The sequence below is a fragment of the Anoplopoma fimbria genome, chromosome 22 (genome assembly GCF_027596085.1).
Source record: "Anoplopoma fimbria isolate UVic2021 breed Golden Eagle Sablefish chromosome 22, Afim_UVic_2022, whole genome shotgun sequence".
Classification (NCBI taxonomy): domain Eukaryota; kingdom Metazoa; phylum Chordata; class Actinopteri; order Perciformes; family Anoplopomatidae; genus Anoplopoma; species Anoplopoma fimbria.
This window is the reverse complement of record NC_072470.1, coordinates 5,228,609-5,252,430: the sequence shown is the minus strand read 5'-3', so window position 1 is coordinate 5,252,430 and position 23,822 is coordinate 5,228,609. Positions and strand designations below refer to the sequence as shown.

The following is a 23,822-nucleotide window of genomic DNA, read 5'->3' as shown; positions in this document are numbered from 1 at the left end:
TTGGGAAGAGAACACAACTGGCTTTAAATCAGATTTGGTTTGATACCTGAGGTGTGTGTCTTTTTGTGTGTCAAAAGACCCGGATGGATTTATGTTTGATTTCTGCTGCCGCTGGTGATGAGTGTAGCAAAACCCATAAAGGTCTGAACACGCTTGTTCACTTTCTTGCCAGGAGTTACAAAATACTACTTTGCGTTCAGAGATTGGTCTCAATTTTCACCTCTGACCCTCGACAAGAAAGCAAAAAAGCGTATTTCCCAAAAATAATCCTTTAATAAAAGTTTGCTACACCTCTGGTCTCAAATAAACGGTTGATACCTTAGCAGATAAATAAACTCTGATCATGTAAAAGCACAATAATCCTTGAGATACCACATGATTTGAGTCTTTTATATGTTTCTATCACAGGGGGGCTTTGTGTTTTTGAAGGATTCTCCCTTATTATTTTTTATGTTTGGTAATAGTGCAACAACGTATCGAGCATTAGCAATAAAAAGTCAAAAATGGAGAAGAAAGTAAAGGAGGAGAAAAAAAACAATGAGCGCAAAAACTTAAAGATCGTAATAGTACCTGGCATACTTTTCAGAGAGTATTAAAAAAAACAACAACATTCGTACACATTCGCACAATATATTCATATTCATATATATATGCATATAAAACACCAAAAAAAAACCGGAGGAAGTTGGTCGCTGCCTGGCTTCTCCCTGTGGCTGAAAGCAGACAGTGAACAATGTTTTTTTTTATTTTTTAGGAGCTGTTGTGTTGTGAGGGGCTGTGCTGGCTCAGGGCGCGAGGCCATCACAGCCGGAGGAGGGGGTGGGAGGGGGGGCACGTTCACGAGCCGCCGCCGCCCCCCCAAAAAAAGCACGCGGGAGGGACGCTTCTGAAACCGATTGTAACGCACCTGAGCTCGAAACCCGGGCGGGGCGAGCTCGACCGTTCTGAAGCATCTACCTCCGTCAGGGCCCACCGCGTCTCCCGATCCTCTATTCTCCTCCCTTCTGGCGTGAGCACACGACTCTTTGTGGAAGGGAAGAGGATGGAGGATCAGGAGGTTGGGGGGGGGAACTATCAAACATGACCGAAGTGGTTTTGTTTTCAACGGAGGGAAAGGGGGGTGTAGGGGGTGAGGAGGGGAGAGGAGATGGGTGGCGTCGGGTGAGGATCGCTCATCCTTATGAGTAGGAGGAGGAGTTCTGGCCCTCCTTGGAGCGCGCCTCGGCCTCCAGATCCTGGTCGTCCTTGGTCTTGATGTCCTGGTACTCGTGCGTGGAGACGGCGCTCTTCAGGTAGGCCCAGTTGGCCCCCAGAATCATCAGGTAGTGGATCTGAAGACAAACCCACATTTACAGGAGATAATGTGCAGAGGAGGACGGGTACCGTGACCCAACTCCATGAAACAATAAGAAGTGTACTCGAAAACAACATGAATATTGGCTTTTTCTTTGTGCTGTTGACGGAAACTGCTTACCCACAATGCAATGCACACAAGAAGCGGTGGAGCAGCTGGAAACAATTGTATGATTGTAGAACAACTCAAGAAATACTTCAGAAACAAAACAATTACTATATTTTTTCTGGAAAAGGCTTGTTTCACAACTATCCACAATTTATTTTAATGTTTTGCAGCTGCGAGATTCATTTCCTTTGTGCATTGCATTGTGGGACAATCGTGTATAAAAAAGAAGAGGGGTTTTCTGGTGTATTTTTTAGTCCTTTTTTCCAGTACGAACAGACTATGGTGTTGAAACTAAGCTAAAGAGGGAGGAGGTTTTAATCACTAAATCCAGCGGAAACTGCGTTAAGATCAGCACTGCTGTAGAGTGTTCAGGTTTTAATTCGATCCGACAGACAACAGGTGATTTCACTGTGTGGTGGTCGTTGGGGAAATCACCTGACGGATGACAATAATCTTAAACAAACAAAATGTAAAATACACATTTAATGGTCTTTTTAAATACTATTCTGTATCTCTTCCCACCTCCTCCATAAGTTAGCTGGAAAACATGATAGTACAGAGAGGGCTTTCGGATCATCCAACGCAACATCCGCTTATTTCTTTTTTTAGCTTCTCCTCTTTCTCTGGGCCTAAAACAAAGCAGTCCGCCTCCACAGCGGAGTAAAACACTGACCCCGTCTACACACACTCACGCAGCAGAGGCAGCCCGCAGGGTTGGATTTCAACCCGTAGGACGGCACACTGACAAGCGTGTGAGAGGCGGGGTTGCCGAGGCAACGGAGACAAGCACGCCATGGCAACGTGCATATTTTGTGAGAGGCAACCATTATCAGCGGGATCATGAGAGGCTTACCAATGCGATGACGGTGGCCCCGGCGCCGGCGAACGCAACGATGTAGAGGTGGTAGGACAGGTAGAACTGTGGACGGAGGGAGACGGTTAGAGGGGAGAGGAGAGGAGAGATGGAATAGAAAAAGGAAAAGGTCAGGCGTCCTCTCACCTCGCTGGTGTTGCAGATGTCTCCCAGAGTGGCTCCACAAGCTTTACCCGGAGTGGCGTTCCAGGGAATAACACCTGCAGTATCAGAGGGATGAAAAGTCACAGGACTGACGTGAGACAAAGAGGTTTTTTCCTCCCCGAGACTGTGTGATTGAAGGCATTATGAATCAGGCCCCGGATAAAGATTAAAGGAATAAGGGCTGCTGAGCTCTCTCCTACAGGAAAAATATGGGTCATTATTTCCATTTTTCTTCCTCATCATCGGCTCATTATAATCCTCCTTTACTTTTCCTTCTTTGCATTTATATTATCATTATAAATAAGATAAAACTAGGAAGTCATCAAAACCTTTCACTCCGATAATAATTTGATGACTGCCAGTAATTGGGGTTAATATTTGATGCAGTGTAGTACAGTCGGACTGCCAGTGAAGCATATGTGGTCCTCATCCTACTTTGTAATCAGGCCAGCTGTCCTTCAAATGTGGGTCACATACTGTACGTCAGGCCATCAAACTGATATGCAATCATAGCAGAGCGTTGCTGTGCCGTAATACTGCAGGAAGGTGGATTTTCATCAATCAGACTCAATAATCTCGGTGTATTGTATGACCTCTTCCTATATAGAAAATGACATTTAAAGTAATGTTTGTTGTGTATGGAGGAGAGCAGAGTAAAGCATTTCAGATTAGGTTGGAAAATGTTTCCATGTTTTGCCATCCAGCTGAATAAGCCTGGGCCGCATGCGTGCAAAGTTAAAAGATTTTAATGCCGAAGATAGCCGGCATGTTTTGAGCTCGCTCGCCCTGATCAGAGGAATTTCTCCTAAACTTTGAAGACGTGTAACAACGCCCTAGATCCTCTTTTCACTTCAGCTGCAAATCAAAATACCTGAGGGGATTTGCTTCTATGATTATGTTTTGCAGCTGATTTAAGATTGAGAAAAGCAGCAAGTGTGATATAATTTTACCATTTCAGGACACAAATCTAACAAAAATGTAAGGACGTCCTTCGGAAAAAATCTCTTTCGTTGACCTGCTTATCCCTCATAGACATATTAAATTAAACAAGCTAAAACGCTTCTAAACTTAACTTAACTTAATAATAAATCATTGTGCAGTGAGTTGAAAAAGCAGCAAATACACACATGACATTTTGCTTCTTATAATAAACACCACATTTCCCATGAACCCTGTTGCAGGCATAAAGTTGGTATCTCCTTATTTATGAAGATTAAGAAAGATAAGAACAAGTTGAAAATTGAGCCTCAAAAGGTAATTAGTTTTTCTGTAAATCTGTGGTTTTATAAACCCAGTTTTCAAGGCCTGCCTGTCTTAATTGTGCACAGCTGATCCAATTCAGCTGCAATTAGATTGTGTCACCCTTAATCAGATCAGGTGTGCAGAAACAGAGCAGGAGCAGAAGTATAAAGGACAGGCTCGACTCAGCGACTCGAGGATGAGCTGAGAAACCCAGCTGGAGGCTGCCAGTCTTCATAACTGTTGTTTGTGGTTATTTATTAGAATGAAATAATAAACATTTAAAAGGTACTGAGGGGGGAAATCCAGCCTTTTAAACGGCATCATTGTTTCAGACACATGCTTAACACGCTTAGAGATATTTCTACTTCTGATTCAATGGAAGGTGACAGCAGGAGACATGAATTCATTTTCAGCTTTTTCAATCAGTAAAAACACTTGAATTAGACTCAGATAGACAAAATCACATCAGCCACAACTGATGTGTCAATGCCTCTTGACATGATTTTGTCAATAATTTCCCTGGGAATCACTAAAGTAGATGAGACAGGTTGATGAAACAGATAACACTGAAACTGACTAAATCCTACAAAACAATTCTATTATGAAGGCAGAGATGGGTCGATAAGATCGATCCTGATGGATTTCCATTATCGGGTTAACCCTTAAAATGTGATTTGAAATAGCTGACTAGCTCGCTATCATGTAGAAAGGTGAAAAGAAATTAAAGTAAAGGAAATATAATTGAGGAAAGAAGAGACACACAATGATGCCGTTCTTTTATATTCTTTATATATGCAGCGGGACGTTATGATTTATGAATACTTATTAAAGATTGTTTAATTGTTTGTTTCTCACCCAAAAAAAGATGTGTCCTATTTGTGATACAATAAAAAATATTTGTTCGTTAGCAAAATAAAAGGGAAAGTCATTCCCAGCCAAGTCAGCAGGAGAAAAAGTTTGCATTATGCGTTTCTGCAAACCACGGATACATCGAAATGTCGACGTTTTTGCATTAAATCAGAGCAGCTAACATAATATATTGAGCAACCATTATTACAACTTTCGTGGTATAATAACGAGCGACAAAGTCCAGGAGAGGGTGGGTGTGAGGGATAATGGATGGGTCAAAAAGAACTTTGACTGTCTTGTGTGTAACAAAAAGTAAACTTTACGCTTTTTACGTAACGATACGCAAGAAAGTCTGCTGAGGGCGGTCGTTGTTTTATTTATGTTATGTTTTCACTTTACGTTGTCACGTTTCCGTTATTACATTTAATTATTAGTATATATTTTTTCTAACTAATTAGTTTTGTTGGTTAAACATAACCAATCGTTTCACAATGTTAAATACGTGGCATGGTGTGTTTCTGCAAGCATTGCTGATAATAAAGTAGACATTCAATGTATCCCGTTGTTTTGCAGAAACATGAAATGCCAACATGTTTTCTGGCGACTGGGTTGTGATTACAGTATGTTTTAGTGCCATTTTAAGAGCTGTTGGTCTATAATATTGGGATAATATCGAGTACCACAATTATTTCGGTCACGATAATCGTGACTTGAAATGCCCCATGGCTAGATGTAGGATGGACAACGTACCGTACTGCCTGATGTCCACACAGATGGAGTCAGGCGAGGTGATGTTGGCGTCCGGAGACTTCATGGCAGCGCAGGTATTCCACATGTTGAAGAAGAGGAAGACGGGTATCGCCGTGAAGCCGAAGATGGCGAGGAAGGCCAGAGCGAGGATGTAGGTCAGGAACATGAACTGAGGAGAGAAGAGATTTATATTTTGTCAGTGTAAAGGCCAATCTGGCTTGAACAGCATTAAGAACGACTCTTGTGTTTGGTTGTTTTTTTTCAAAAGCCTGTAAACACTATTTTAAGCAAAAGTATTATAAAAAAACACATCCAAGTAATTCAATCTGATTTAGAGGCTTTGGTTTGGACTGTATTTGGGTCAGGCGCCGTGGTGATCTGCAGCAGCTGTTGGTGTGTTTGTTGACGTACGAAGGCAGTGATGCAGCGTCCACAGACGGTGGTCTTGAAGTCGCTCTGCAGCTCCTTCTTGATGGCGCTGGTGGTGTAAAAGCCCTCAGCCAGCAGGATGATGGCGTAGACGAAGAAGAAGGAGGCGATGCCGTAGATGATGTACTGAAAGATCTGGATCCTGAACACACAAACACAGAAGAGACGGACAATGTTATGGATCAATAATAGAGAGCCAACGATTTTAAAAAATGTGTAATTTAAAATTATACTATTTTTACATCATTCTGTCATGTAAACCGCATACTCTGTTTGGATATTTAGAATTAGGCCTTATTCCAAATGAAGCTTTTCTGATTAACAAACATGAGATACGCCAATTTTATTACTCAGCACATTTGGAATTAGAGTCTAAATTGTTTTTTTCACTTATTTTGTAACTCAAATGAGTTAAGAGACTTATTTTAGGGGGTTGTGAATCATGGGAGATATTGTGTCTGGTTCTTCTTGGCAGATTTAAAAGCTGCAGGAGTAGTGCCAGTGTATTCAGTGCTGTTTCTAGGCTTTCTACTGAAACTATTAATGGTGCTCATCAATGATTCATCGTGCTCCTTAAGACTTTATGAAGTGTGAAGCATGTTAGCAGAACACCTCACTCCTCTTCGTTACACCGCTTAAGTGCTTGATTTAACCCGTCTTCAGCCTGACTGAAGCACACTGAGGACTTACACCATGGCGAGGGTGGCGTGGTCCGTGGTGACCCTGGAGAAGTGGTTCTCCAGCATGGTCAGGGTGCCGGTCAGCGCCACGTGGCCGCAGCCGCAGAACAGAGCCACGCCTGAGAAGCAGAGGATGGTGGCCACCAGCGAGGCGTAGGGCACCCCGCCCAGACACTTGATGCAGCACTCGAAGCATCCTGCAGGGGGAGACAGAGAGAGCAGGGTTAATGCACTGATGCAAAAAGCTTTCCTGTTAACGTCATTTGTAGCAAAATTGACTTTACGGCTAGAAAGATGCTTTTTATATTGTCAGATTTAAAAGCAGGAGCAAACAGAGCAGTCTTCTGCGACATGACATGCCTAAAAAAGTGGCTCAATCGGCTCCGGTGATGACACTCACTGCAACAACCCACGGCCTTTTGCCAACTGCTGTAAAGTCAGCGACCCGTGTGGATGTTCACACTGTTAGGGCTGAATCAAGCATGCGTGTGCTGTGAGAGCTGCACAAGAGAAGAACAACGCTTCTCCCTGTCAGACACTCCAAGCGGCTAATCATGGCATCTTTCACAGTTGGTGCGAGTTCACTTTGAGCTCAGCTGGGAGCTCTGAATATTACATGCAAGCCGCGCTACATGCTCACATCCTACACTGCTCAAGAAACTGCACTATCTCCCTTTTGTCTTTAAAGAAACATTATTTTTTTCCTGATACATGAATATGCCATGATATAAATATATGATTTCAAAATAAAAGCCATTTTCCAGGGCATCTGAGAAGTGGCACTTGCTTTGTGTCTTTAAAAATACTGAAGATGTCTTTGCTGTTAGATGGTGTTACTCTTGGAAATGAAATTGAGAATAAGACTGATTTTGGTTTCAGTGCATTTAAGAATGAAATGCAAACGAAGAATATGACATGAGGAACTGAGAGAGGCCCAAATCGTTTTTCACAACTTCAAAATGATGACGCAATCATCCCTTGCGCTTGAGCAGTTTCTACAGAATGATGATGATGATGAATTAGTAAACTTGTTTTCCATTAACGGTGGCAACGCATGAAGCCCATAACTCGCTGGGGATACAGGTACGGGAAACGCGGTGCTTTCTGCTCCCATCACAGTCGGGAGGATGAAGGAAAAGATAACACGTTGCATTGAGCACAAGAGTTAAAATAGCTCCTCCAGCAAAGCAGGAAGTTACTCTGGGAAAAAAAAAAAGATATAGATAAAATTAACTGTCTTGTGTTTGCCACTTTGCTGTTTCCATGACAACCTGCCCCAATTGGCAACTCTGCAGCATCTTTAATTCATGTTCAGAAATTTGTTGAATCTGAATATTTCTGTTTTGTGAAGCCTGAAATACACAATTGACCATGTTACATATCCGTCACACCTGTTCTAAACCTGCTGTACTTCATTCAGGCTACGTAGTGTTACACGTTGTTACTGTAGGGTGTGAAAGAGCTGATTTATGCCCCACTCATGAAAAAGATTGATACCATCACTGCTGGGAGAAGTCGGTCCAGAATAACATTTCCTAACAACTTTTGGATGGATTGCCATACATATTGGTTCAGACATTCATGGTTTCCAGGTGATGAATCCTACTGACTTTAGGAGTCTGGTGAAACTTTACACCTTTTATCCACAGGGACCGCCTAAATCAATAAAAAAGTTCAACGAAGGACCTTTAACATTGTAGAAATTATAAGAGCATGTTAGCTTGCTGAGCCGTTAACATGTCTGTAATATCTTGTTTAGGTGAATGTGCTACAAAGAAAAAGGAGAACTTGTTTCCACAAAATTTAAAACTAAAATATTTTAGCAACTTTACAAACTAATAGTTTTAAAAATGATCTGTAGAACCAGTCACCAGATTTTACGATCCACTGTCTTATGATTATTAACAACCAGCTGGTAATAAACATAAACTTTAAAAAGTGTTTTTATAGCTTATCTGTTCCTATATTGTATCGTCGTATGTTTTTCTTCTGATTTCCCTCGGTTGAGGTTTCTGACCTCAGTGTGAGGTCATCTGCCGACACTCATGGAAAACCCCTCCACTTCATGTCTGAGTGAATGAAAACCCATATATCTAAGGTGCAACTGCCCTCCTCCTGCTGCCGCCGCTGAAGACTGCGCGTTGCGTAACGTAGCGGAGGCTCGTTGCATAATAGATCCAAATCCCATTAATGTTAATGAAGGAAGCGGACTGATGGAGAGGTGGAGCTGATGAGGCTGGATGGCTCTAAAATCTGAGCCGAGAAACAGGCCAGGCCTCGAGGGGTTTTGGGGGGGGGGGCTGCAATGGACTCACTGGTCGATACCATGAGGACCGGGAGGCTGTTTAAAAGCTGCTCTGCACCGACACTCCATCCTGCTATAAAAGGTCAATCCCACCAGGTAATTTAGGGTGTTAGTCTTCCTGTCGTTCTTATTTAGAGAAGAGAATAAAACCAGCCAGTGTGACGTGGTAATCCTGCTTTTTCAAATGCAAATCAAGAAATTCCCGTTGATGTAATCTTGATATCCATGGGCTTTGACTACACCTCCTTCCAAGGTGCGGAAAGTAGCAGATTTCCGGATTATGCTCATTTGTTTTAAACTGAGTTTGAGAGTGCATGCCTGGTATTTAAAGCTCCTATAATTCCTGCTGTTAACTCTATCATCTCCATGGCCCCATGCAGCTTCATGGATGAATTCACAGGGTTTTTTTTAAACACCGAGCGGGCTCCTCATCCGGTCCGCCCGGGGCTACGACTGTTTGTCAGTCTCAGTTTTAAAGCGTGCTAATGGGAAACAGACAGGCCGCAGTGGTCAGCTCCAGCCGGCCCTAATGGAAATCAATGGACTATTCATTAGAGTAGAATTTAGGTGACACACCGAGGTCGACCCATCGCTCTCGTTTTAAACCCTGCTGCATCTCGCTACCCCGGCTTGTCTTCTCTGCTCCATCGATGAAATATGGCTGCATGCCCACGCTGTACTTACAGTGAACCAGCTGGAGTTAATCGCTCAGACGATGCCGTATCATATATCATCTCAACCACCTCACACGTAAGGACGATGCATCGCTTCGTGGGATGACTTTACAGGCTGCATGTGACGGCGCATGAACAACAGATTTGGGAATTTCTGTTCATTTTGTTGACAGATAAGAGCTGCAATTTAGGATTAACATCCCATGCTGTTAAAGCTTGTTCTTCCACTGCTGCGGCCTGCAGGACAAAACATGAAAATGTCCCTCTGCTTAAATTAGGATTTCAATTTGTAGCTGAGAGTGACAGTGGAGATAGATAGATGCTTTCTCGTTGTTTGTATTTTACAAAGACAAAAGGAAGGGATGTGAGAAGGAGATTAAGAATAAGTGAGAAGGAACCATGGTGTAAGAGAGGAGTATGAGTGAGGAAAGCAGAGGTGAATGGAGACTGAAGAGGAAGAGATCGATAGAGAGCGAGCGGAGCAACAAAGGGAAGAGGAAAAGGAGAGAAGGAGGTGAAGACAGACGCAGAGCGAGCGAAGAGGAACAGAGAAAAAGAACAGAGAGAGAGAAAGTGTAAGCGAAAGGAAAAAAAGCAGCTCTTGGCCCCGGGGCCGGCAAATAGCAGTTGCCATAGCAACGTGTTACCCACGACCCAGTTCAGCAGAAGCGTAGTCCTTCACAGCCGCTTCATACTAACACACATGCACCGATGTAGAGTGATGTAACCTCAATAAAAAACTGAAGATTGGTGCTAAGTGGTGACAACGGTGTGGGATTTGAACCAAAAATAACAAATACAATGCAGGATGTGGAAGAGACCGAGGTGATGACAAGAAATATGGGAAGATGGAGATGCAAAGTTCTCCATAATCTCCTATTCAGATTTTAAGAAGTGGGTCAAACAAATATTATATCGTTTTCCATGAGAGAGAGATAGATAAAAAGATTATTTAATTTTATCAGCTCCTCAGGGACTTAAAGAATTCCTATAACAATAAAGGGATTTTCTGTGATAAACCATAGACTGTATACAAGAAGTGGGCGTCCTCACCGTGAGCGATGGTTTGTGGTTTAACGTTTTAAAGCCTAGAGTTCTGCATTTTAGCCGTCGCCATCTTGTTTTGTGGCAACCCAAGTGACCCAAGAGGGTCGAGCTAAGTAAAACACACTGAAGGACAAATATTAGGCCACCAAAATGTTACAATAACTTTCATGAACTGCAAACACGCTGTGAAAGAGTTCACAAAACTTTAAGACGATGCTGCTGATGAATGAGGTGAGAGTGAAGCGAAACGTTAAAGTTGCATGCTGTGAAACCAAAACAATGAGCTAAAAGACGCTAAAAATCTCATTGATGAATTGTCCAAGTCCCCCTTTTATTTCTCCGTCATTATTCCTGGTCTGCACAAAGTAGCAGTTTGTGTCAACTAAAAAAGCATCTTCAACACCGTCACATAGTCCACACAGTCAATACAAAAGCTTAATTTCATTCCAAGACCTCTCATTGGACAAGAAGATGGTCTTTGCTTCCTTTCAATCACCTCACACCCAACAAAAAAAGAATCCCTCAAATACATCGAATTCATTGTCACATTATAGATTTTAATTTGAAGCGTTTGCATCTATGTAGATGTTCATGCAAAATAACTATGATACTCTTTTAGCAGCCGCTTTCATCTGCCATCTCTGAATTTATTTGCTGTAGTTCTCTGGCAGCATCTATTTGCTTCCTTGCGATAAAGCAGATTTAAATATATACTGAGAGAAGATTACATTGACAGTCCTAATATTTTGCAATAGATTTTCGCCAACTGTTAGTACGCACAGTGCATCTGCCAGGAGTAACATCAGCGTTAATAAAGCTTTGTGAATATTTCAGTGGCCGGTCTGGTCCCTGCCTGCGGCTGTATTCCAATTTAGAAGTGCTGTATTCATTATGGGGCAATTTCCTCACAGTGCATTATGGGTAGATACCCATAAGAGTCAAGGAGACCATCAGAGAGAGAGAGAGAGAGAGAGAGAGAGAGAGAGAGAGAGGAAAGGTGTGGGCAAGTAAAGCAGAAAAAGATGGGAGGGGGATGGGAGGCTGCGTCTCCTCTGGTTGAGATGAAAAAGAAGCCCCATCTGTTTGATGGCAGCATACTTCAGCCACAACACACACACACACACACACACACACACACACACACACACACACACACACACACACACACACACACACACACACACACACACACACACACACACACACACACACACACACACTCGTAACCACATAACTTCAGCTTGGGAGATTTCCGTCTTTCCACTTGAGTTGAAGGATAAAATGCTTCTCTGAGCTTTTATGAAACACTATTAAAACCATGAGAGAAAATCAAAACCGCATCGTCATGGAGTTCAAAACAAATCTTTGTTTCCTTTAAGGATTACAATTCATTACTTAGGTCTTACTTTTTTGTATATTTTATTATCCTTTTCAATTAGTTATGTACAGTGGCCAACAAAATGCACTACAATGACCCAAAGCAGAATTTATTCTTTTTCACATTTGGCCTTAGTCTTTTACAATATTATAAAAGAGCAACAGATTTACTGAGATATTGTAAAGGACAAAGGACAAATTTAAAAAAGAATACGTACCTTTTCGTGTCATCCACTTTTTTCCCTTGTTTTGTCCATAAGATATCAGAAAATAGTTAATTTTGCCATTGGCCAAACTAAGTGACGTCCAACTAACACCTTGTTTACACAGGAAGTATAGTGAACGCAGCACATTAGCAGAGAGTGACGCATTCAGGTACCTTAATGAGTAAAGGTCATACACATTATGCCAGAATTGAAACCTCAATGCACAATCGTTACACATAACGGTTGCGGTTATGAAAAATAATATACTGCATAGATGTGAAGAAAAGCATAACATTCTCAAAACTGAAAAGCTGAAACCATTGAAACGTTCACAGTTTTACATGGAAAAACTCATAACGATTTATCTATTATCAAAATAGTTTTACATATATTTTTCAATAAACTAATCAACTAATTGTTAACTGAGATAAACTGAATTTGTCCTTCAAAAGAAAGCAGTTTTTTGGCACGAGCAGACAGCAGGAACAGAAAGTATTCATGCAAAGAAATACTTCAAAATAACAATTTGTTTAATTTCCTGTTTTAAAAAAGAATCACCTCACATGCATCTGATAACAGACACATTATCAACTCGAACGATTTTGGTAATCAGCATGTTTGCGCCGTTGATCAAGAGTACACAATATGCTGTGAGCCAGGTATGAGGTATACCAACCATTTCTATTTTTTTTTTAATAGAACTCTGGGCTGAACTCTTGACAGCTGAGTGAAAGAATCAACTGTCAACTGCTTCCAGCCCGATGACTGGTAGTTAGAGATTTATTTCTTACGTTGTTCAAACATGTTTTTCTTTTGCTGTTTTTAAATGGTAACATGAGGCCAGAACCATGTGGTAAAAGATGGGAAACAAACAAAAAGCACTGACTAAAATGAGAAGTAAAAAAGCCCTGCGATGTTCAGTAAGATATGAAATATGGAAACCCTTTTCCAAAAAAGGACAAGAAAAACAAAAGAAGATGAAAAAACAAAGTCATAATTAAATAAAAATCAATTGTTTTGGACGATGTGTCAGTTAAAAGTTTGAGATGACTCACTAGATCAACATTATTTAAAAGATATGACAGGATACCAACTCAAACATGGTAAGATAGTGACTTAAAATGGGCATCGCTATTTCTTTATTTTCCATTATTATTGTCTTCTTTCTGATGCAAACTAGTGCTCAAGTTATTATTAAAGTTTAGGAATCCTGGTTTATCTTTAGGCAATCTCCTTATTTGGTGATTGCATGAAATATGATGCAAGAAAGCTGTTTTTTGGTCCTTTGGGGCTATTTTGTATAATGAGTCAAGTACAATTAACAGCATATCATTAAAAGGGTTTATTTAAAAGCGCCTGGCTGCAGGGTGCAGTGACACTAGACCTAAACAGAGATCGTATCTGACCGCCTGCACAGAGTGAAATACTACAACAGGCCTCTCTTGTCTCTAATCTTCTGGAGCAGGATCACCTGTCCCGAGATGCCGTGTGTCGGCTCAGCAGAGCGCAGCGAGCGCTATTAGTTAGAGTCTTGTTCCACCGAAATGTAAAATGGCCCCTCTGGCCTGAGTGGCGCAGCGGTTACACAACCAACTTGGCTAAAGTCACTTTCCCAGAGATGTCAAAGAAGTCGGTGGTGCTCCGTTGGCCCCGCTGCACCCTGATGTGATTATGGAGATACACTTTGCAGCAGCCTCAGGGGCTACGCTACACTACACTACGCTACACTACGCTAACACTATGTGTTTGTGTGTGGTTCTTTAACACAGAAACACTTTCTGTGAATCCGTCTTCACATAAGTCTTTATTATGATTATTCCTCATATATCAAGGAGATAAGAGACCAATTTCAAAGATGGTTTGATGCTGAATGTTTTAACTCAGCACTTATAACAGGACAAAAGACCACACAGCCTGGATGACCTACACATCATTCAGGCCCAGTCACTCATCGATGTCAGCCACGGCTAACAATGACGAGTGCTTAATCGGCATCGGGCGTGTAATGGGCTATGGATGAGAGGAGCAGATTGGGCATCAGTGGGTGATGGAGGGAGGCCAGAGGAGGCTGGCATCGCTCAGGAACAAGGCATGCTGCGCCAACCTGCCACTTGCTGCTATTCATATACCCACCGCAGACTGGGGTTCAAACATAGATGCAGTGTTGGACCGTGATGCATTGTGGTAGCTCGTGTATTTGTCTCCAAATTTTTGTAATCTGTTGCTTCACAGGGCTCCGTGGTTATTTCGGTATCATTTCATCTTCAATTTTTTTTATCATTTAGTCTGTAAAACATCAGATTATAGTAAAAGAAAAGCATATAATAATTCCCCTGAAGCCCAAAGTGATGTCTTAAAATGTCTTTTTTGTCATACAGAAAGTCTAAAACACAACGATATTTAATCTACAATCATATAAGACACAGAAAAGCAGCAAATCCTCACATTTGAGAAGCCGAAACTCCTGAATATTGAGGCATTTTTTCTTGATTAGTAACTTGAAGTTAAACTAAATGAATTAACACTCACGGGTTTTGCTGCTACAGTCTTAATGTTAGCCACTCATAACATAATCCTGTGTTAATGAGATTACTGAACTACGGACTTTTTTAACTTCTATAATTGTGCTATTGTTTTGTTGTTTGTGTTTTGGGATCTATTATTCTTCAGCAAGAGTTACACCGACTCACTTAAAATGATCAATTACTAAAATTGTTGAGAATCAACCTTCTTGTTTCAGTTCTTTCATTTTAAAATCAAAGTGATTTATTTCTTAATCTACAATTAGCGAAACAAGGCATTCCAAAAAAAATCTACTTTTCCTCAACTCTGGCGGCGTTTGTGCAGAAAAGGAATGGCAACAAGAAACATCCATACTAAATACTGTTTGTTTTATGAACACGCAAGCGGAGAAAGTCGGTTAAATATGAATGTGACCACAGTGTGGGGACCGAGAGGGCTGAATATGAAACACAACGACGTACCGCACGGTCTCGCCCACATATGTGCACACTAAAATAGAGCATTTCCTTTGGTGCAAGCAAAGCACCGACGCAGACATTCCCTTAAACCACTCCTGGTCACTGACACGTAAACAAATACAAGCACACACACACCGACATTAACACACACACATATCCAGATGGAGGCTGACAACAGGCTTTGGGCAAATAGCTTCAAATGAGGAACACATGAGCCTCTCCCTGTGTGACGGCTTTCACATGCTCCTACAACCTCACACACCTCCAGGGCGAGAGATAGAATAGGGAAAGGGGTGTGTGAATGAGTGTGCGTGTGTGTGTGTTTGTGTGTGTGTGGGAGAGAGATGAGTTAGGGAATCAGGACAAGACAGGGAGGAGCAGAGGAGAAGAGATGAGAGGAAAGAAAAAGGAGGATTGTGTGAGATCTGCAGGCGGTGGCAAATTTGTAAGTGTTTTCAGAGCATGCAAGGAAAGAAACATGAGTGTTATCAATGTTTTAAGAGGGGCAACCTTTCAGTTTTGGTGGTTTGGATTCCTTGCCTGCAAACCCATACTAAAAGCACAGCAAAAGTCTTTGGATTTGACATGCAGTTGTCACATGTTAGACCCAGACTATACCTCCAAATATGATTTATTCAGTCTGGGAGTAAAGAAAGATGTGACCACGACAGCCAGAGAAAGTCCTGTTAAAGCCTGTGAGTCACAATAATACATCTTCTTACAAGTTAAAGCACTCAGAAGGACTTTCAAACTCTGTTTCTCTCTGTGCTCGACCTTCTTGACGAAGACGCCATGTTGGAAGCGCCGCAATTGTACATCAGTCTGTTGTGTGGGAGCCCTTTATTTTTTCTTGATATTGTCCTTGAAAAACTGCCATGGAGATATACAAAAAACTGGAGAGAGTCTAAGTGAGAGGTGGTTATGTGTAACAAAGACAAGTAGGAGACGGATGCCAGTAACAGAAAGTGTACGCATTAGAGTGTGTGTGGGTGTGTGTGAGAGAGAAGCGGCAGCACAACGATGGTTTGTCCACATATCAGATACTATTACAGTCAGCTTTCACACTGGTGGTTTAATGTATTGGTTCTGGATTGAAATTGAAATAGTGGCAAATAGTGACCAGGTAAACAATCTGGTGTCTGATACTTTGGTTAGCTGAACATTTAAGTTGACAAATATATAGCAAAAGGTTTAAAAAGTCACAAAAGATCAGCAATATATCTACTTTAATTTCTTTGTGTGTGTGTGTTACAGTAACTGATGCATTTTCTGCCCTAAAGTTATTACACACATACGCCAGAGCTGAAATATGAGAAGAAACTCTGGAAGTCTGACTATTTATCACAACAGCAGCAATGATCCATAAAGGATTGAAATGTTAACATTAAACAACTTATGCTTGTAAGGTCAAGAAGACATGGAAGGGAACCTGTTCAATATTTATCAGTAACACAAACTAAATGTCAGCACCAGCAGGCAGGACAGTCCAGTCATCAAACAGAAGTTGCCCTTTAGATTCAAGGCCTTAACTTGAACTCAGCTCGGCTGTATTTTTTCAAAGTAGACCCTTGTATCTTCCTGGGTCGAGCAAACCCGGTTAATTTCCTGTAAAATCGTTGTCACTCATTGGAGGTTGGGGTCTGGGTGTGTTTGTTGGATAAAATGTCAGGTAATAGTGACAAATGATCATCAAAATGTCCCAAGGAAGTGCCAGAGGTGACATATTCAGTTCACTAATTTTGTCCGACCACAGTCCAAGAACCAGCGGTATTTAATTTAGTGTTTTACCATACAAAGAAACACGTTTTCACATTTGAGGAGCTGGAACCAAAGAATGGATGTCTGTCAATCGACTTAATCAGTGGTTCCCAACCTTCTTGGCTAATTCTGTTATGGATTGTTAGATTGGATGGTTTTTTGGATTTAAAAGTATCCAGTATTTCACAAAAAAAGAGCAAGAATAAGAAAACTTTGTCTCATTTTGTGTGAGAAAAAAACGTTTTATTTTATTTCTTGCATCACATTTGGAGGTTGGGTTCCACTGGACTAATCCATTAATCAATTATTTTTTTCAACCCTATGTGAGTTATAGCAACAAAAACAAGCAAATAATGAATGAAGCAGAAATGTACTTGTAGCAGTGAACAGCCTCCTCAAAAAAGAATTGCAGAATTGTAAATGTGATATAAAGCATTTCAATCCGATGTTAATTTAGAGGTATACACTGCCTAAAAATGGGAAGTAATAGGCAAAAAGTTTGAGTCACATTCAATTTGATCATGTGATCTGCAATCTGGAATTGTTCTGCATTTTGTGTCCTTCGCTCTCTTTCTGAGAGTTAGATGAGAAGATAAAAAAACAAATTTGTTTGTGAAGCTACAACTGGTTAGCTTAGCTTAGCATAAAGACTGGAAGCAGGGGGGAACAGCTAGCATGGCTCAGTCCAATTAACACAGTTTATATTGTCTGTATAATCCGTATGAAACCTCATATGTAAAAATGACAATTCGTTATTCCGGGGCCGGTTGCCTAGCAACTGGTACAGATCATCTCATCTCATTCCTGGCAAGACAGCAAAAATACCTGTTTTCCAAACTATTCCTTTAAACAATGCTCTCCTATACTTGATTTTAAATCAGCATGAAGACATCTTGCATTACCTCTCTAGCACAGAATCTTAATATCCTCCTCTGCTAAGGTCAAACATCACAGATTTTTACCAAAAAGAAAACCTTGAAAGGCTGATTAAGAGGATCTGTCTTTGTGCTTCAGAGGCTGCAGCAAAGCTCTGCCCTTCCAATGCAGGAAATTCAACAAAAACCTGCACCCCTCCAGACGATGATGTAATCTCCTAGGCTTCTGATCTGAACATCATAAGCAAAGGCGGCGAGCCGGTGACGCGTTATGCAAGAGCGGGCACACCGCACACACACACATACACACACAGGAAGGGAGCAAGGTGTGTGTGTGTGTGTGTGAACAGGCCAATCATTTGCAACGAAGGGCAGGACGGGCAGACCAAGGGGAACTTGAAACGCACTCAGAACCACTTTGAAAGCCAATTTAGGGGCCACATTAAAGCTAAAAATAAAAATGTCACATGGGAGGTGCTTTACCTAATCAAACTGTCGCATACTAATGAAATCAGATATACAATCGTACCTCAGAGAGCGTAGTTGATGTCTCGTTATCCGAGTCCTGAGCACAGTGTACCTCCACAGATTAGAGATTATAGGAAGCAATCAAGCAAAAAGATCAATTTATACCAACAAACACCACCAAGGATTATAAACCCTTCCGGTGTTCTGTGCTCACTTTGTAATTACTCTCAGCTCCATATCATGAGACACTCAATAGTGGTTCAATCAAGAACATAGCATGATTACAGCTAATCAACATGCTCTTTACAACTGGGAACATCGTACAAACGAGACATAACCTATAAGCAAGTTGTTTCCAGTCTTTAGGCTAAGCTAAAATTGGTTTTAGCTTCAAGAAACCAAAAAAGTGTCAAACTATCCCTTCAATGCAGCATAAATATATATTAATAATAATAACAATAATAATAATAAAAAATAAAAATGTGTGGTCAAATTGTGAAATGAAGACAGTGTTTCTTAAGAAACTCAAACATATTTTAGCCATTTTTCAACTGGAATATCTTGTTATTAATGGGCCTTTATATATTGATGGAGAGATTTATGCAATTTATAAAAGTCAATATAATGGGGAAGGACCCTGTATTACTCCAGCTCTAAAATAAAATCTTAAGCATTTCTGCATCAATAACTTGAGCTGGCTTTGAGATTGGTTTTCAAGTTTGAGTTATGTTATAAATATAAAAAACTGAAACGGATGTTTTGTATGAAGCTAGTACATCTGGCTTTACTTGGTTTTCCACCTTTAAATACTCAAGTCAAAGTACAAGTTCAGATGTTGCAGGAAATCCAAGATGAGATCATTTTACGCAAAACATTTGTTTATTCAGGAGAGTTTTGTAAAATGTTAGTATTTGTTCCAAAACTTCTGCCATCAGAATCATCAACGTGTTGAACCGAAGCAGATGATGAAATCGCTGGCACACGTCGACTCAAGCGCCTTACATGACAGCTCTCGCCTTCTTGCCCCCACTGTAAATCTTCAGCCTCTTAACGGATGCTATAAGCTTATGGTCACATTCCAGATGTCAAAGGCACACACAAACGATTACACCGACAAATAGGCCATGTTCCAATCCAGTCTATTTTGGTTTGTGTGTTGGGGGGACTCGGTTGCACAACATCACACCTGGAGCCGTCCAGGCTGGAGAGGTTGAGCTGGGTGATAATTCCACTGTTTCAACTTAAAATGGTGATTAAGGAATACAAAAGGGTTAATTACTAAGTATAAATATGGCCGCCCTCCTGCTCAACTGTCCTCAGGGAATTCAAAACAGACTCGCCCACTCTGTCAATTAAAGCTGCATGATAAAGGCTCTCATTGGACACTGGTATGTGTGGAGCTTCAGCCTCAGGAGAGGATGATGTAATGTCTTTTTTAAACATCACTGTTGAGGGACACCCCGCTATTCTGCACCGTATACGTCATAGACTGTGACCCAGCAATATTTGTGTGGCAAGGAACTACAAATTGGACTCACAAAAAAATATAATTTGGGTTTGTTAAAGCTTAAAATCTGCATATTTATTTCCAAATATTATAACATTTTGTAATACTGGAGCTTAAATTCTCATTATTTGTTCAAAGATAGCAACAATTTGTAACACTGGAGCTAAAAAACTGAATATTCGCCACTGAAATTGTAAAACAAATGTTAAAACTCATGCGAATTTATGAATATTTTCCTCAAAATTCGTAACGTTTCTTTACAGATGCTTCCAAAGTAGCAACATTTTGTAATGTGGCGCTAAAAGGAAGAATCTTTCCTTCCAAAATAGTAATATTTTGTAATACTGGAAAAGCCAAAATCCGAATTATTATTTTATATTTGGTCCCAAAATAGTTACATTTTGTAACGTTGGAGCTAAAAATCTGAACATTTGCTCCCAAAATTGAGACATTTCATACCATTTTGTGTATGCAGATGCTATATCACTTCAAAAATGTGTCTTTTCAAACACAAACCTTCACTTTTAACACAACTGCCCACAAGAAAGTGGAGAAAAACTGGAGCAAAAGAAGGAAAAAAGCCAAGGAAACACTGGATGTTGCTGTGAGGTGAGTGTGTGTAAAGCCCCCCCGAGGCCCATGCACTCTGATATCCACTACCCTGCTCTCTACCAGCCAACAGGGCAAAAAGGCATCATGCCAGATCAGCTGCAACACTGACCGACACTCTGCGCTGGTCTGTAAACAAAAAGCATCTCCAAGCATCATCATTCATCTTCTGCATTATGCATCAGACAAGACTGTGGCTAATGTGTGCATTCATACTCAAGATGACCGTGATGAAGAGCCTGTCGTCGGGGAGACTTCACTAACAACACTGAGCTGAAGGATGAGATTTTACTACCACAAGCCACAATGAAAACAAATCAGTCACATCCACTCTGTCTGGGCGTTGAGTCCTCCAGTGCACAGAGACACCCCACACTATCCAGTTTGGTTGGATACAAACAATTAATGTATGGCTGGTCTTTGGTGTGCATGTAAAACACAATTTACATATTATTTGTTTGCATTCACATTGCAAAGACACTAAGTGTTTAAAGAGCTCTCAAAAAAAAAATGCTAGTAAGGAGCTTGTTGCAGACGCACATAGAGCACCTTGGTTGGATACAAACAATTAATGTATGTCTGGTCTTTGGTGTGGCATGTAAAACACAATTTACAACAATTTACATATTATTTGTTTGCATTCACATTGCAAAGACTACTAAGAGCTCTCAAAAGGAGCTTGTTGCAGACGCACAGAGAGCCTTGAGCCTCACAGAGGACCCCATTAACATGTCTGAGCGGTGGGGTTGTAAGTGATGGACACATCCATCAGTGGTGCAACCAAGAGCACCGATAATGATGGAAGTGGCTGCGGAGGGAGGATCATGGAGCTGCTGCTGATCCACACCTGACGCAGAAATATGCACATGATGTGTGCATCAATGTAAAAAAGCAAATTGGCTTTAATGCATGCACCATAAAACCCGAGCATGCACCTTGCACGGCGCATCAACCCACCCATCCTTATTCTCCAAAAAAAAGGCACCAAATAACACAGAAAAAAGGTCAAAATTGCGTTTAATGCTTTTCCAAATCGCCCTGGAATAGGTGAGAGACCAGGGAGAGAGAGGGAGGAGAGGAAAAGAGAGAGAGAGGGGGGGGGGGAAAGCATCCCTATTGTCTCGCCATTGCAAGTAGGTTAAACCTCTCAGGCTGGCGCAGACGCAAATGTCTCCAAAGAAAACGCAGGAAAAGCGTACCTTTGCTCTCTTGTCCCTCGTCCTGAGTCTCCTCCGCGTTGGACTCCATGGCAGGCTTTGTCCCATCCATTATTTCAGAGGAATATAGTCTCCTTGTGGCACTTGTACCTTACAGTCTGTGGATGGTGGAGCCTATCCTGGTGACTCGATGCTCTCTCTCTCTCTCTCTCTCTCTCCTTGTACACACCCTCCCTCTCTCTCCTCCTCCTCCTCCTCCTCCCAGTTAAAGCTTAGCTCTGTCTCTCTATGTATATTAACAATCCAGTCTCATGATGCAAAGGCGCTGTCAGATTGGATTTATTTGCCAGATAAACCTTCTCTTTGACGTTGTGGAGAAAATGATGCTGGTTCACGTTTTATTCCTGTCATTTTGTGTCATCCATGGCTTCCTCTGGCTGCTGGTCTGCAGGTGAAAATGACTTATCTTGGGTTATATTCTTTGTTAGGGTGAAGCAGAGGAGGATATATGGACAATATGGACAGGAAATCGAAATATGCAAACTCATGGGTAACCATGCATGCATGAATACACACACACACACACACACACATATACACAAACACACACACACACACACACACACACACACACAACCACACATACAACCACACACTCACCGCCCCCTCTCCATCTGGTGAGTTGAGAGAGTCGTTGAGGGAAGGGAAGGAGGCGAAGAGAGGGAAATAAAAAGATGATCCAGTGTCTTCAAGAGAGTGTAAGATAGAGAGTGAGAGGACTCATTGTGGTTTTTTGTTTTCTTGCTCACAACAAAACACCCATCAACACTTTTAGATGTTTTGTGTCAGCATCAAATCAGCGCAGAGGACAAATATGTTGATTAAGTCAAAACAAGCCAGTTGCAAAACTCATTTCCGATGCTGTCCAGATATTATTCCCATTAGAATAAACACACACCGAGGAGGATGCTCAGTTCCCTGCTTTAGCATGGCGACATGTTTCTATTCATTGTTAATAAACCCCTATTGCTACTTCAATACACTTTATTTGGTTTACCCTTGAAGAAAGAACAGGTTCACTTAAATTGATTTGACTTTGATTGGATCACCTTTGACCAATCAGAGCTTGTTATATGCTAAACAGCCATGTGTCAGACTGTGTTTAGAGGGGGCTCTTTGTTTGCCTCCGATGAAGCCGATTGGCTGAGTGCAAAATGCCACAGGCCAATGAGAAATCAAGCAAGGTGAGTCCCCTGTTTAAAGTGGGTGGGGTGTGTTTATGTAGAGAAGGGGGGCTGTTTTCCATCATTCACCCCATTTTTTAATATTGTCCCGAAACAATGGGACACCATCTGTCCTGAATCCTCTTAAATAAGGTTTTAATTCGGGCCCACGTGGCCCTGTTTCAGACAAAGCTCAGCCCACACAACAGTCCAGGAACCCCCACCCTCACACCCTCACACACACACACACACACACACACACACACACACACGCACACACCCACTGCAGACAAAGGTGACCCCACTGGCCGCTGATGTCTTTTCATCCAACAAAACACCAAGACACCAGAACTGCTCACAGGACAAATATGACATTTAGTGGATCCATTTACCCCGAGGGCTGAAATAAACACCCAGTCTGCACCATATGCTGGGCACCCATCACGCTGACTTTTTGACATTTGAATAGCTCTCTGATATTGAGCCAAGGGGAAACCTGATCAGCTGCATAAATGAATCAAAGTCTGTCTCTATGAAACACTACTGAGAACAAGACCAAATAGTTTTAGAATGATTACTTCCTTCTAAGACAAGCAAGCTTTGGGAACAGAGCCACACAGTTAGCTCAAGCTACAACTATAATGGAGGTAAAAAAGTGTAGCTTTAAAAACACAGCAAAAAGTAATATTTTGTGCGTGTAAGCGTAGTCAATGAGACTCCTTTCTTGTGGGTAAAGAAGAATAAATCAAGTGAAAATAGCATAATTCCTTTTTACAGTTAAAATAATCTATAGGAATGAAAAAAAACTTATTGAGTATTCAGAATGAATCACACAAAAACATACAAACTGTCAGTTATTAGGCTTTAAGGGTTAGTTTCAAGTCCCATTTTTCTCCCAGAACCCCCATAATCCCTTGCTGGGTCACACAGATTAAGGACTTGTCCAGAAAATGAGATACAGTGCTCCCTGGCACTCTTCACCATCACCCTGTCACACACACACACACACACACACACACACACACACACACACACACACACACACACACACACACACACACACACACACACACACACACACACACACACACACACACACACACACACACACACGGACATCATCTGTGTGTGGTCCTCATAATACGTCAATAATTTCGCCTATGAAAAGACATCAAAGTAGTCTCCTGACTGTTAGACGGACATAT

The 23,822-nt window shown here is 41.4% G+C and overlaps 1 protein-coding gene across 1 annotated transcript; it reads right to left on the bottom strand.

Moving 5' to 3' along the window:
- Positions 1–827: 827 nt before the first annotated feature.
- Positions 828–21,850, bottom strand: LOC129111719 (neuronal membrane glycoprotein M6-b-like). The gene is made up of 7 exons (XM_054623788.1): positions 21,437–21,850; positions 6,441–6,627; positions 5,733–5,892; positions 5,322–5,490; positions 2,463–2,536; positions 2,316–2,381; positions 828–1,331 (listed from the first exon to the last, which is right to left on the bottom strand). Exons 1-7 carry the CDS (start codon positions 21,504–21,506, stop codon positions 1,179–1,181), a joined length of 879 nt encoding a protein of 292 aa, XP_054479763.1. The 5' UTR covers positions 21,507–21,850; the 3' UTR covers positions 828–1,178.
- Positions 21,851–23,822: the final 1,972 nt, after the last annotated feature.